General features: G+C 33.8%; 1 protein-coding gene across 4 annotated transcripts in view; it reads right to left on the bottom strand.

Annotated features, from left to right (window-relative positions):
• Liprin-gamma (liprin protein kazrin) overlaps positions 1–15067 on the bottom strand; it is a 134884-nt gene that overhangs the window by 15554 nt on the left and 104263 nt on the right. For 3 of the 4 annotated variants that reach the window (XM_018538547.1, XM_018538549.1, XM_018538550.1), the window contains 4 exons: positions 12164–12569; positions 9367–9738; positions 8236–8612; positions 87–293 (listed from right to left, as the gene is read on the bottom strand). In XM_018538547.1, the coding sequence (XP_018394049.1) occupies positions 87–293; positions 8236–8612; positions 9367–9738; positions 12164–12569 (1362 nt within the window). The remainder of the gene's footprint in view (positions 1–86; positions 294–8235; positions 8613–9366; positions 9739–12163; positions 12570–15067) is intronic. The other variant, XM_018538548.1, reaches the window with a different exon arrangement.

The raw sequence follows: 15067 nt of genomic DNA, 5'->3' as shown, positions 1-15067 counted from the left end.
TTCTTGGAAACTACTGAAACAAAATCCGTCAATTTTAAACTCGTTTTCATCCAGAATAACCCGTATATGTTCAACAAGGGACTCACCTCTTTTATGGTCGCGTGTGCGTGCGAAAGGGCGGCTTCTTTGTCGGCCAAACTAGCCGCGAGGCTGAGACTTCGATCGGCCTCGTCTCTCGCTGCCCTTAGAAGACTCCAGCGTTCCCTCTCCCTTTCCCGTTCGCGTTCCTCCGAAGGCATGCCGGCTCCTTGCTGCTGAAGACGTCCCAGGGTCGCCTCGTTCTCCCGCATCCGCTGCAATCAACGGTCAAAAGGACCATGTCCGGGCAGTAACTCCGCCCCCAAAACCTTCACCATCTAGTAGCATGCACGTGATTCGAAAATTGCGAGGAGCATAGCGATCAAGCAAACTGTTTTCCTGTTCTTTTTATTGAGATTCCGACTTACGCTTAGTGAAAATTGGAGAAGAGAGACTGAATTAAATTCACAAAGACAAATACAATTAAAACATAGATCATGACACGTTGCAAAAATTATGTGCGTTGAAAAGAAATATTTTGATTTAATCAATAAAAGAATCCAACAAGAATGGTATTCTGTGATAAAGACAAAAACAGTTTTTGGTTACAATAATGTTCTTATTAGACCTTTCTGTTGGTTTAATTAGAATTTCTCTCAGTGTACATTTCACTCGATTAGATTACTACGAGTTACGCGTTTGAGAAAGCAAAGTACGTGAATGACGCAACACGATTTAATATTTTAATACACATCTCTCGTGAGAGATACTTTTTTGTGGTACAAAAAAGCAAAAAATAAACGTGCTCTCTCTGGAAAAATTTATTCCCATTACACAAAAATAATTGTTTCAAATGTTTCGATATTATGTAACAACATCAATCAACTTTGTAAAATTACCATTGCAAAATCCGTTTGCGGAATATCAAATGAGTTAATAATTAATTGGAAGTCCGACAGAGAGAGATTGTGCGGAAGCACGACATAATGATCGATATTTGACGATATTCGAAATAACTTTAACCGCACCGATGAGCGATGATTTCGTCGAAACAGTTAACGAACTAATAATGGCGATGAGAGCAAATAGCCGCTGGGAATTAAATCGAATTCTAGAACAAATATTTGATTGATATTTATGAAAATGCCAAATGATGCTCACGAAACTGTTTCCCGCAGTGCAAGTTATCTCGAGAGCATCGCCTGGATTGGAGAACGGGCGAGAGGACATTCGTCGAAAAACGACTTGAATTTGGAAATGCGCGTGACACGAATTTTCATGATTGACAACATCTCCATCAAAAATTTTATGTCGTGTTACAAGCATAATTAATACTCAGTGAATGCAACATATTGTATAATCGAAAAAAAAAATTAAGAGTACCGAATAAACGAATAAAATAATCTTGAATAGATATTGAATTTCTGTTGCTGACCTATAAAGTTGCTGAAATAAAATTACTACGTCGTTCCTCAAAAATTATATCTGTTAAGTTATTATCATGAATGAGTTGATAAAAATTAGGACTTTGCTAATCATCAAAAGTAAATTTACTTTACTTTACAGTGTGTCTGTTTGCCAAATAGCACTTGTTTTTAAGGTTTTCAGAGAGATCATAATTTTATGAAAAGGGAGAGAGAAAGAGAGAAGAATTTTCTATAGAAAAATATTTAGAGTTAAGATAGATTGAATTTTGAAAAAAATTGTTTTATTGTATTTTAAATTTAATTCTTTTAGCTGCAAGGTAAATATATAAACCATTATACTTCTTTTTATATTAAAATCCTCAATTTTTTTTAATTGTAAGATTTTGAAATATGTGACACATTCAATATAATTAAAATTCAGTAAAGAACACTCGGGTAACTGCTTAGTTCCGACAAGACATTTTTACGAAGGAATAACTCAATCTCTTTTCCGCGAAGGGCGCGATTATATTTTAACGCGCGAACAGACATGACGTTTACCATCGACTATTAGCCACTCTGTCGACGATATCGGCTACGGCAAAGTTAATCCACTTATCTCTACCTTGAGCGCAAGTAACTCTGTCGTACGTATAACAGGTGTTGCAGCAAGGTTTATCGGCTAAACTTTGTGGCAATACGGTTACTACAGGCGTTGTGGATCATCCGAGCGTTCGTTGTTGGCACGTAGTTACATTCTCAAAAATTGTTGCCCCAAATGAAGCACAATATTCTTCATTATACGACGTTAAAACAACTCATCACACGTAAGACACACCAAAGATTTAATGTCATATTCTCTTACATTGTGTGATTTAAAAAATATTAGATAAACAAAGATTAGCTACACAAAGTGTGTATCGCTAATTAATAATTTTGAGAGATAAAGCACTTTATAAGCTTTGTAGGAATTAAGAGGAATTTGAGGCAATAATTTTTTTATTACTAAGCTTTATGTATACGTTCATTACGTTCCTCTATTATAACTTTAGCAGGATCGCTGCGTTCATAAACATTCATAAAGCATTCGAGTAAATTAAATTCCTTGGAAGCAGACTAGTGTATATAAATGTACGGATAATGTCTAAAATTTCCCGTGGTAGCGAGATGCAAAAGAAAAACCTAAGCAGTTTGGAAGCTTCGGCAAAGGGGAGGGACGGAGGTAATTCCATCAACGTTTCATAAGCGCATTGCCGGGCTATGACGTTGGATGATAAGCAGGAAAGGGCCGGGAAACACATCAAGGCTCGCAAAATCGAACAAAGGCGGGCGGACTGAAAGAGATAGTACGCGAAAACGTAAATGTGTGCAACATGTTTATCAACCAGAAGTTTCTCTTATAGAAATCTAATACTAGTCAATTTAATACTGGCTAATTTATTACTGAAAGACAGTAATTAATTACTTATTGGAGTACTAAAAGTACTAAACAACAGTGCTTTCAATACACTTAAAATAGGTAATTAATTAGTGTCTTTCAGTATTGGCTAGTATAAGATTTCTATAAGAGTCTTTTAAATTGAATGATAAATGTCGAGATATTGTAGAACTTTAAAAAAATAAAAATAAATTCTTTATTTAAAAATATAAATTAATAGAAGAAAATTAATTGGAGAAAGAATTTAGAGAACACAAAATTTTAAATAATAGAATTGAATTAAAAAAATTTGCCATGAATTATTCCAGATATCATTATAAATTATCAGTCAAAGATATTACATTTTATAGCGTTTTTTTTTTTACTTATTTATGTGTACAGTCGCAGTCTCGCCGAGGAAGAGAAAATTGAAGATGGCAAAATAGAAAATCATAAGACCGTGTACTGGACATAGTAATATGTTGGCACTTGTCAAGAGATGAAGTGGATCATGCAAAAGGAGAAAGAGGAGGACGACTGTAGAAAGAAGAAAAAAGAAAGATAAAAGTAAAGGAAAATTGATGATACGCTTTATGGAGTAGGGAAAACCACCGTAAACGCGCGTGTATTCTTTCAGGATGATAAAGTCAACACAAGAAAGGAACCTTGCGACGATGCATGTACCACTGCTGTCGGTGACACTTAGTCTGATATGCTCATCAGGAACTTTCCTCAGAATAACGATATCATTTCTCAAATAAATGAGTAGCGAAATTTTGACTTTCGAGAGATCAAACCAAATAGGAGTGCAACAAACGGAAGATCATTCCTTGCTTTTGGTAAAACAAATGTCGTTTGTAGCGATTACGTTTCTTAGAATTTATGATATGTGTCACAGTTCAAAATGTTACTAAAAATATATAATAAAAATTTCATAAATTGTTTTATTTATTATGTCTGAGTATCTGTGTAAAATTAAAAAAAAGTTTCTTATTTGTTTAAAACATATTGAATCTTTTCATCTGTCTTGATTCTTATGTAAAATTTCGTTTTATAGTACTTCGAGATAAGGAAATAGGATTACAAATTAAATAAATTTATATTAATAAAATTCTAAATAAATATTTGTGTATCATTTCGTGAAAGTTCATTCAAATCCATTTACTCGTAAAAAAATTTATTTTTTTAACTAAAACTTTATTTATTTAGAACTGTAGCTAAATATTGCACTGCATGAGCCATTAAAAGCCAAATAATTTGTTGTTTTGTTTTTCACTGTTCGTTTCAAGGTGTATTTATATACGATAAAATTTTGTTATATTGATTGATGTTGGTTTTTTAAATTGATTTTTTGGTTAACACTGTTAATTGAAATTGCACAGCCAAAACATTCTAAGAAAATATAATATTAATTATTTCGGACAGTTTTTTTAAATATTTTTATCCAGATATGTCTTTACAATAAATATTTGGTATTTGTAAAAATATGTAAGGCATGTGTTAACATAATAACATTTAATTAAATGTTTTATATAAATTTTTGTGAATAGTATTAGATTCATTCTTCTTGCATATTAATTTTCTTCGTAATATGTCGCGCTTTCTTTTAGTTAATGCAAGCTGTTAGGTTTCCATTATGGTGCGTTTTAAAATTCTATCTTCTTGATATTCACGCAAAGGGGCACCAAGCGTACGTTACAAAAGCGCGGAATCTTATTAATTAATTGCGAATTCTTTTGTTCGTGATACCATGAACTGCGTAATAATATTTTTATTAAAATACCAACATCACGACTAACAGTACAATGCTTTTGATCTTTACCCAGCAATTTTGTTCGTCCGAAATAATACTATTAATTATTCTTAATGTTCTTTACATGCCAATACGTTATCTTAATATCGACCTAAAAAAAATGAAATAGCTGCTATAAATTTACAATTGCGCTAATTGCATTAATCTCTGCTAATAACTGGTCGTTTTCGATTATGTTTATTTTGTTATAATCTAAAATATCTAAAAATTCTAATTATTAAGGAAAAATTATTGAGAAAAAATTCTGTCTTATTTCACTAATTTTATTTCTAGAATACTTAGATTCTTATATTCAATTCTAAAACTGCGACTTGAAATCATTTTCAATCTTTAAAGGTAATCTTAAACCAAACTGATAGTATTATAAATTAAACTGTCAAGTAATTTAATAATATTGATGCTAATAAACATCGTAAAAAATTTAAATAATTTATTACGAAAAATCATTTCAATCAAGATTTAAACCTTTTTTATATTTCATAACGGGTATCTTAATTAATTCATATTAAATAAATTGGTGATTTCAAGGACTCTTTTATATTATATAATAATATATATAATTAATACGTTAAACAGGGCGAATAAGAGTCAAATTACAATTAAAAACCTAAATCTGATAATTTATTCTAATATTATCAGATTTAGATTTTTAATTGTAATTTGACTCTTATTCGCCCTGTTTAACGTATTAATTCGTATATTAAGTATTAAGATTTGAGCGATAAGGTCTTATTATTTTTTAAATTTATCTCTCAAAGTCTCAACTTTGTATTTTAATTTCCGTTTTTCACAACTAACTTAGTTAAAAACAAAGCGAGATTTGACCCGCATGATTCCTGAATAATCCCGCGTCTATGCACGCAATGTTTCACGTAGGTCTTCCGAGACACAAGAATACCAATCTCAGGCCTTTCATGAATCGAGACTGAATCGGGTCTTTGTTCCAGAGCTGATAACAATCGGCAGCGACAAAAGCTTGCCACATTCTCCCGCTTTGTCTCGGCACATCGTTACATATTGGCTTAAGACCAAACGGCCCCGTTTATCGAGAGGCAATCGCGATGCGCTCTCGAAGTCAGTCCTTAAGCCTTCTCCAGCGGTAATGGCTTCACCCACTTTCATTGTACCTTATCTCGAGAGAAATTAGCTCGAGGCTAGATCAAGTCGATATGCGATACGACATCAGCATCAAATTATATTATAAAATATACACCTCTGCAATGATAGTGTACTACGAGTTCCTAATAAATTTAACAATGACGTTTTTTTCAGTGGTGAAGTTGAAAGATCATACGTCCAATGCATCTGGTGCAGTGACCGTGTACATACATTGTTCCCGAATGCCGTTGTTCATTTAACGCACTTGAAATGTAACTGCGGCTATAACGGTCCCGACAAAATGAGAAATTCCGGCAAGTTTAATGAAAGTATTTAACAGGCAAATGGCTGTCGTGTACCGGCACGGTGTCACTTGCATCCGCGAGTGCAACATGCGCTTTGGAAAATTGAAGCATGATTGAACGATCGTCAAAAATGTCTTTAAATTGTCGATAACTTTTACCTTTATAATATACGACAAATCTCTTTTACTTCTCTCATAACATTTTTTAATATTTAATAATCATAACGTTTAATGTTTTTTTTTAACATTTGACATTACTAGGTCTTCAAACATTTTTCATGCACCTGTTATGGGTTAATAAAGTTTCAAGAACGAGCCAATTACTGATTAACTGCCCGCAGCGGTACCGATATATAAAAGTTTTTTAACCGTACAATGGCGGCACTGGGAACGGTGACCCTCCCGGGCTTTTTTCTCTCCCGATATTTCCTCGTCGCTTCATAAAGACGCATTAGAGGCGAAATTAAAACCCGCCGCGAAGCGGTTTCGTTAGTCGCTCGTTTTGCGTTCTCAATTTTCATTAGCTGGCCGCTTTAGTGAGCAGAAAATTTTGTTAGCTTTAATAGTTAAACCATTCGCTTGTCGGATCGACAAGTTGTATCAAGTTTTATCGAACGACACGTAGTTACGATAACAAGATCAAATACTTCTCCTTTCTCGGAGATTTCAAATCTGAGCAAAACTTTTTTTTAACAATGTGCAATGTTATCAGTTCGATTTTACTTTGACTTTCCTTCGTCGAGAAATTTAAAAGTCTAAAGTTAGTAACATTGCTAATGGATAGTGTCACACGTTGAAAACGAAGTTGAATAGACGCGCCGACACAAAATAATTTCATAAAGTAGATATTAATAAATCCTATAATACGCTTTCTTCGCGGAGTCGTCGCTTTTTTATGTCAACGGTAGTTATAATATAATATCTCTGGAAAAAAAGGGGAGGGTTACTCTCTCTTGATATTTCAAGCACAGCTGTAACAGAATAAACCTTATAATAATGAACCGTTCTAAAAACTGAATGACCCAGCAATTTAACTATGTATCTCTTATTTCGTTCGTCGCCTGTTCTACATTCCGGCTTGACCATTAGCAAATATAGCACGAATTCTTTTCTCTCGTAGAGTATTTTTACGTCGGTAATAAAAAGAAGAGGTAGAGAAGGAATTATTGCGGCTTGGTGGCAATTTCGAAAGTTGAACGTTCATAAATATCGAGTGCATGAGAACATTTCTTCTTCGGTTCCATAGCCATCACCTTTCTTAATTCATCGTCATAGCTCCTATCGAAAATCGATCGTTCTATATGAGATATGCAAATTACGATCGGGGCGGCATAGAAACTTCACGACTGTTTATTGCTCCTGTACGCGGAATGTGGAAACGTTGCGATTAAATTTCCTACATATGATTCCGGTGTAGATAAGTAATATATCTCGCGAATGTGAAATGCGAAAGCTCAAGATTAAAAGTCTTCCATCGTTATGAATTGTGGAAATATATTTTTTTTTAAATATATTATGGCGTTGATTATTACAAATGATAAGAAATCTATCAGGGTATTCTTATCAAAGCTTGTAAGAATCGCGGAAATCTTTCCAATATCTTCAATTCTAATAATTTTATCGAAATCTTTTTATATAAATCTGTGATCGTAATTGCACACAAAAGAGATATTTTTCTCTCTTCGAGAATAGATGTTCCTTTATATCAATAGAATTTTCCAAACTAATCCATATATCCACAGAATCTAAAGAAATACTTTAAAGTTGGCATTTAAATCTTTTATCAGAAACGATTGCTTGATTATATTCCTCGCAATAAGATATCGCTTAAATTGTTAGCCGTATTTTTCATTATTTTATAATATTTTTCAGAGATAACAATTTTACTAATTTTTTTATTTTGCATGGGGATATCGAAATACCTATATTCAATTTTAAAAAGGAAAAATTTATATTTTTGTACAAATTTCGTATTTTAAAACGTCTCAAAAATTCCATCCTCGAACAAAAACAGTTTTTCACAGACTTTATCTCATTTTCGCTTTTACATTTTTAGAAAATCTTGTGAAATACGGTAGTAAAAGGATAAAAAGTTAGGCATTGACAGAAGGTATTAATAAAACACCTAAGAATATACGCAAAGAAAAAGCCATGAAAGTTTTATCATCTGCTGACTCACCTGTTCGTAATTTCGGATAAAATCGCGGAGTTCGCGCTCTTTGTCCTCAAGGGTGCCGTAGAGTGCCTTCATCTGATTGAGAAGATCGAACTTCTCTGCTTTGAGACGCTTCCGATCGGTCTTCAACGCCTGGAGTGCTTCCTTCGCGTGCTGCAATTCCATCTCTAGAGCGACAAACCGCGCTTCTTCTTCCATCGCGGCATCCTCGGCGCCGACCTCGCCGCGCGCTGCACCACTCAGCAACAACCTCCTCAACCTTGCGATCTCGGCCACTAATCGTTCATTCTCCAGTCGCAATCTTCTGGCACTGGCCAGCTCCGCGTGTCCACCACCATGAAGATTGGACAGTCTGGATGCTACCACCGGATCGCCAATCCCTGCATCGGAAAAAAATATAATCACTTAAAAATAGAATTAATTCATACACATATTTTGATTCATACATGGAAAAATTTTGTTGAGGTATCTAAAAAGCTAGATTTAAAAAAGAATTTTGTTGGACTGTCAAAATATTAAAGTTACGTAGGAAACTAGTTGTCAACATGTCAAAACCTTTGCAGTATCGTCATGTTTGAATTTCATATATATAATAATTATTTAGATAGTTCAATAAAATTATTTTCAGAGATCTGTATAGTTATACATTTACCTAAATATATTTACCTAAATTGTTAGGTAAATATATTTCAGCAAAATCGTTATTTCCATACATGTATTTAATCTGGACGAAATTATATTCTGTTATATAAATATATAATAAAATATAAATTTGCTTGTACAAAATTCAAATAAATATAAATTTTAAAAAATATAAAACCTCGCATATTCGTAATTAGCAAAGAAATAAAATAAAATATTAAAATAATTTTGTATTATTTTTTAACATATATTATTTGCATGACGCTTATATTAAATTTTAAAATCACAGTTCACAATGTGGTTTACATTTTTTAAAACGGACCACAGTATATAGGTACATCTATTATAGAATGATAAAGCACTCCAAGATTCATCTCACTCAGTGCAATGAATAATAACTATTGAGATATGTTTTTGCTCAAAAGGCAAGATTGATGAAAAATGATAAATCAATTGGTCGTCCATAATTAAATGCCGAGATTATTAACGCACCGAGGGAGTTAGCTGGGGATGATGGTCTACTGCCTGGTGCCGGTCCAGGAGGTTCATTGTCCTCATCACCTCGTGCATCACCGTCCACGAGATCCTTATCAGCATCCTTCTGGTCGTGGTCGTTCATCTCTTTACTGGATCGCAAGGAGTCGCGGTTAGTCGATATCCGGAGCCGTTCCACGCTGGAACGATCGCTGCCACCACGATGCAGGAAACCGCTCCGGTTCGTCGATCCCCGATCCGGGCTGGCGCTACCCGATCGAGAATCCACACTACCTCCGGATCCACCCAGCCGCGTCTTCTCCAAAGCGGGGGCGTACGGTCGGCGAGCTTTCTCACTCGGACTTCGACAGGGCGAGCCATTTCTTCGTTCTAATGATGAAAAATAGAATAATTTTTCAAACTTTATTGAGCGAGTAAGAAAGAAAGAGAACTTTAAAATGTCAAGAAAAACTCAAATATACATAAATGTGTATAAATAAATATAGATATATGTATATAGATAAATAAATATGTACATATTAAAATAAATATTTGATGTTTTCCACGACAATTTTTATTTTTCAAACTCGTATGCATGTACCTATATAAAAATTTTCCTATAATTAAAATAATTGTAGAAAATTTGATCTTCTCCTTGTTAAAACATTAAATTTATGTCAATTACATGAACCATATTATTTGAATTAGCACTTCTACATTCAACTCAGCGTGTTTTATTTAATTAGCTAGTAAATGGACTTATAATAACATAGCTGCCTGATAAACGTGTAATTTAAATCGTAAACTAAATGAATGTAATGTACAAGAAATTTAACATAATCTAATCTAATCGCATCTATTAATTAAAGCCGCATTAATAATTTGCTCTTAAATAATGTAGTGTGATTCTCGATAGACACACTCGTACAAAACTCAACTCGTGAACGGTCGCGCTCGAATCTATTGAGCTAAAATGAGGAGAGAAGTAGCAGCAAACGGAGAACGACTTATATTGGCGCACGAAGAAATCGCTGGAATGAAGCCAGCCTTTATTGGAACGTGCGTCCGACCCGAGACGGATGCAGTGTGCTCGATAAGGTAGATTCAACCGGCGATCTCGACGATGAATACCTCTACGTGAAGCGCATGATCGATCGATGTGATACGATAAGTGCTTCAAATGCATTGGTCCTGAATTTGCATGTACACACGCGGGTCCACTCTCCCTTAGCGAGTACGTTTGTATCTCTTCGACTAGAGAGAAGAGAAAGGAAGGCAGAGGGAGAAGGGAGAGAGAGAAAGAGTCAAAGAGTGGACAAGAAATATATAATATATATGTACACTCTGTATCTTTGATCTTCTAAAGCCTTCATGAATCCGTTAACACATTTCTTGCCTCAAAACACATCAGTATAAGCGAGATTGTGGTACCTAGGGACATGTTATTAATTATAATTATTTTTTTAATAATAACAAGATTTTTAATGTTGGTTGCTCAGTTATAATATATTACTTTGCAACTAAAGTGATATAACTGAACAGCCAACATTAAAAATCTCATTATTGTTAAAAAAATAATTAGAATGTCCCAAGGTACAACATGTCCCCAAGTATCATAGTCCCTCCTAGCGCTATGCAGTTTAAATTTTTCAGATTTAATCTTGATAGAAAATGTATTTTAAAAAATGTTAGCTCTGTGTGTGGAGAATTAATATACCCAACATTATTCGGAATAAGCAAGCGTGTTAAAAAGCATAAGAATTATATACGAATAGATAGAAGCAGATGAAATGGTGCAAATCCTTGTATTCCACAAAGTAATGACTGCAACCTAGTAAAGAACTCAGCTCTTATGAGTTGCAATAAGTAGTTTAAAGACAGCAATCCTGGCTTCAAGCTGCGGAGAAAACTATGAATCATGGTCGGTCATAAAAGCAACAGCATATAACTATGAAATATAGAGGATAACTCGCCAGAGAAGTTAAGATAAACGTGGAAATACGAAAAACATTCGCGCCACGCCGTCTTAAAATTTCATTCTTACGAACTTCTTAAAAAGTCTTATCCGCCGAAGTGCTTGCGCGAAGTCGATAACTTTCTGCCCTGCAGCTTAAACGCATTTCCGTTCCCATGCTGTCTTTATGAAAATACTTTCGCGAAATAAACTTTCAACATTCAACCCGTGAAGTTCTTCTAAGATCTTGTTTCCTCCTTCAATGAAAGTATTGTAAGAGAACATCTTTTTATTTAAAGCAAACGGCTTCTTATGTTACTAATCGCACTTTGAGCAGGCTATTCGCCCTAGGTACTTATTCAAATATTCTAACTTTTAAGTGGGATGTACAGAATGTTTCGTAACTGGTAATATATTTAGAAAGGGGATGATTCTACATGAAAAAAATAAGTAAAAAATAGAATAAAAATTTTTTTATATAAGGCTTTGTTTTCAGAAAAATCAATTTTAAATGTTCACGTGTGCACTTAATTTATACGTTTCAAGTTAAGAATTGTTATTGTGTAACAGAATATAGGACAACAATTTATGAAAATTCATCATATAAATACCTTGTTTCATCACGTAATTATACTAATTACTCCAATATTAAATTACGCAATAATAAACAAATATGAGCAAAGATAGTTTTATAGTAAGATACATTAAATCGAGGTGCAGTTACAAATCTCTATAAGCCAAGTTTCATGAAAATCGAACGATCAGTTTACAAAATAAAAGATCGCCGAATAAGATTCATGAAGAATTTAATAAAAAAATAATTACATATCAAAAATATCAAAAAATTGTTTCGTCACAAACCTATGGGACTGGCTCGTCGCTCGATAGGGCTGGTTCTATCCTTCCTATCTACTGGACTAGTCCGTTTGTCGATGGGACTGGCGGACTTATCACTGGCCGAGCTTCTTTTCTCGATGGGGCTGCTGCCAGCGCTAAGTCGTTTGCCATCTTCCTGTTGTGCCTGTTGCTGAGTCTCGGCTTCCTGGCTGGGGTTCGTGCCACTGGAAACACTGGTTGCTGTACCAGAATTGTTGTTACTATTAGAGCTGCTGTTGCTGGCGTTGTTATTCAGTACGATTGGTAAGGCGCCACGAACGTCGCGTAATTCGCCCCGAAGAGTGGCGCATTCGCCCCTAGCGCGTTCCAGCTCGCCATCCAGCCGGGCGCCGGTTGCTGCGTTCTCCTCCACCATCACGCGGAATTTTGCCTGCGAACAAATAACAGAAATATGAGGTAACCATAAAATTGAAAGAAACATGAAGGATATCTCAAGACTAATAATTAAAATTTGTATTCACTTCCTCTACTTGGTCTGTATTTTGCATGCTATCTTCTTCTACCCAAAATTTTATGTTCTATTTCTATTCAATGAAGAAGCAAATAATTAATTTCTAGATTTATTCCAGGTAAAAATAAATTTGTTTACGATGTAACTATATTTTTAACTTATCCGTGTAACTAATTACGACCAATTTTCTATGCAAAAGTTTATTGAACATCACTCTAATTTTGAAATAAGTAAATTTTCACACAACAGTTGAAATTAATGAGTAAAATTTGTAGCTCATCTACTTGTCTATCTTACTTACACATTATTAACCATTAAAATTGTATAGAAAAAAGTACCATACTAAATTGAAATTTATAAGATAAATAGGTTATGATAGAATATATGAGAGAGGAAATAAACTATATTTAATAAAAATATCAGTTTGTCTTTGAAATATAATTCATGTAATCGTAAGTAATGTGATATATAAATATCATTTTAATATCTCATGCCTTTCTTAATGCTGCAATTTTAATGATCAAAGTGTAAATTTTGTAATTTTTAACATCTGTAAAACTATCTCCTTTAAATAAAATTTTATTATTAAAAATTTAAAGTGCAATTACAATACTTGACAATATAAAGTTTCTTCGCCTGTATGAAAATTTAAATACATTGTTTATTTGCAATTTTCATTTGAAACTGCCAATTAAGCTAGTGTTTATCAAAGTGAAAGAAATATGAGATCAAAGTTTCGACACAAGACGTACAGTATTAACAAGTATATCTGCGACGGTTGACTTGTGAAATTCTTATTGCACGTTTATGTAAAAGGGATGTTAAAAGTTCTTTACACGTTATAATGATATCGACTGTTGTCGCTTTTCCGCTATTCAGAAGTTTCGCGAATGCGATTTTGCACGACGATACCTTCGGAGTCGCGGCACGAATCACTAAAATTGCGAAACAGAGAAACACCCAGAACACGTAGAGCCGTATTTCTTTCGTAGCATCGCATTAGAAGTAACCCCAAGGATAAGTAAAATACTATTTCTTCGGACTACAAAATCAGGAAGGTGGACGAAGGCTAGGGGAAACGCGTTTATAAAATCTCTGCTATATTTTTGCAGATTTTCTTTCGACATTTCAATTGAGGTACTTTCTATTGAAAGGTTAAAAAATTCAAACGCTATATGTATTGTTGCAGATTCTTTTTGCTCTTAATATTTTACTTAAAAAATATCATTAGAATTCAAAGTCAAAAAGAATTTTATAATATGGTAATTACGTCTCTCTCTCTCTCTCTCTCTCTCTCTCTAACATGTTTTATTTTTGTTCAATTAATTTTTAAAAATGTTTCTTATATTTTAAATCTGTCAGGTTTCAATATTGAATTCAGCATAATCACAGAATTTAGATAAGTTATATTATATAAAATTACCTTGTTTCATTATAAAATTTATACCAGGTATGGAATTCTTAAGCATCTATGTGTATATATCTATTGAGTCTCTTTGATCATCTTTGTTGAGAGGAATAATTTATAAATCATGTTCGCGCTATACACATAATTATGTGCGAGCTATAAGCATTAAATTCAGATTACAGTCGCGTTGCTTGCAAAATTTAAATAGCGTTCTCTAATGACGATCAATGAGACTCCACGGATGTAATTCCCAGGAACGCTAATTCACACAAACGATTGTGGAATCCTTCGTGCGGAATAATAGATGACTCCCTCGTGTTCGGACTGACACATAGTTCCGTACGTTGGGATAGGTCGATGATATAATATCGCTCTCGCGATTACGAATGTCGATGGTGTACTCAGCGAAAGCGGCTGTGGTAACCGAACCCGGGTCAAGCGTGACTCTTAGCTCTCGATCTCAAATGGAGGAGTCGATAATGCCCGCTACGAGTTGTTAACAACTTGACTTCATCGTCAAGTTCGGTAGGAAACTATGTAACTTTAGATGTATTGTATTGATTACAAGATTCGAGTAATTTAAACCCGATTAAAATATTATGTTAATTAATTATGTTCATTTAAATTCGATAATAATACCAATTAGCAAATATATCTTAAGCAGCGGTTTGGATTGAATTATTAAAAGAGGCATGGAACAAGCCATATATGGAAATTTATCATGTACGCATAGTTAAATCATTCGTAACTGTGCAGACATTTACATTAAAATTAGTGGTTAATGGTGAACACCTTCCATCAACGACTTTGATGTATTAATATTACCTATATTAATATGTTATCATATTAATACGTATCAGATTCACTTACGCGATGCATGATTCGAAATCATTATTATATTTGGTTTATGAATATTAATTCGAGGGATGATGTAAGAAAATATAGAAATTATTTAGGAAAGATTATTATTAGGAGACATATCAACTCTGTTATATAAATAAGTTAAATT

This window comes from Cyphomyrmex costatus, unplaced genomic scaffold, assembly GCF_001594065.2.
Source record: "Cyphomyrmex costatus isolate MS0001 unplaced genomic scaffold, Ccosl1.0 scaffold193, whole genome shotgun sequence".
NCBI classification, from domain to species: domain Eukaryota; kingdom Metazoa; phylum Arthropoda; class Insecta; order Hymenoptera; family Formicidae; genus Cyphomyrmex; species Cyphomyrmex costatus.
This window is presented reverse-complemented; position numbering and strand designations above follow the sequence as displayed.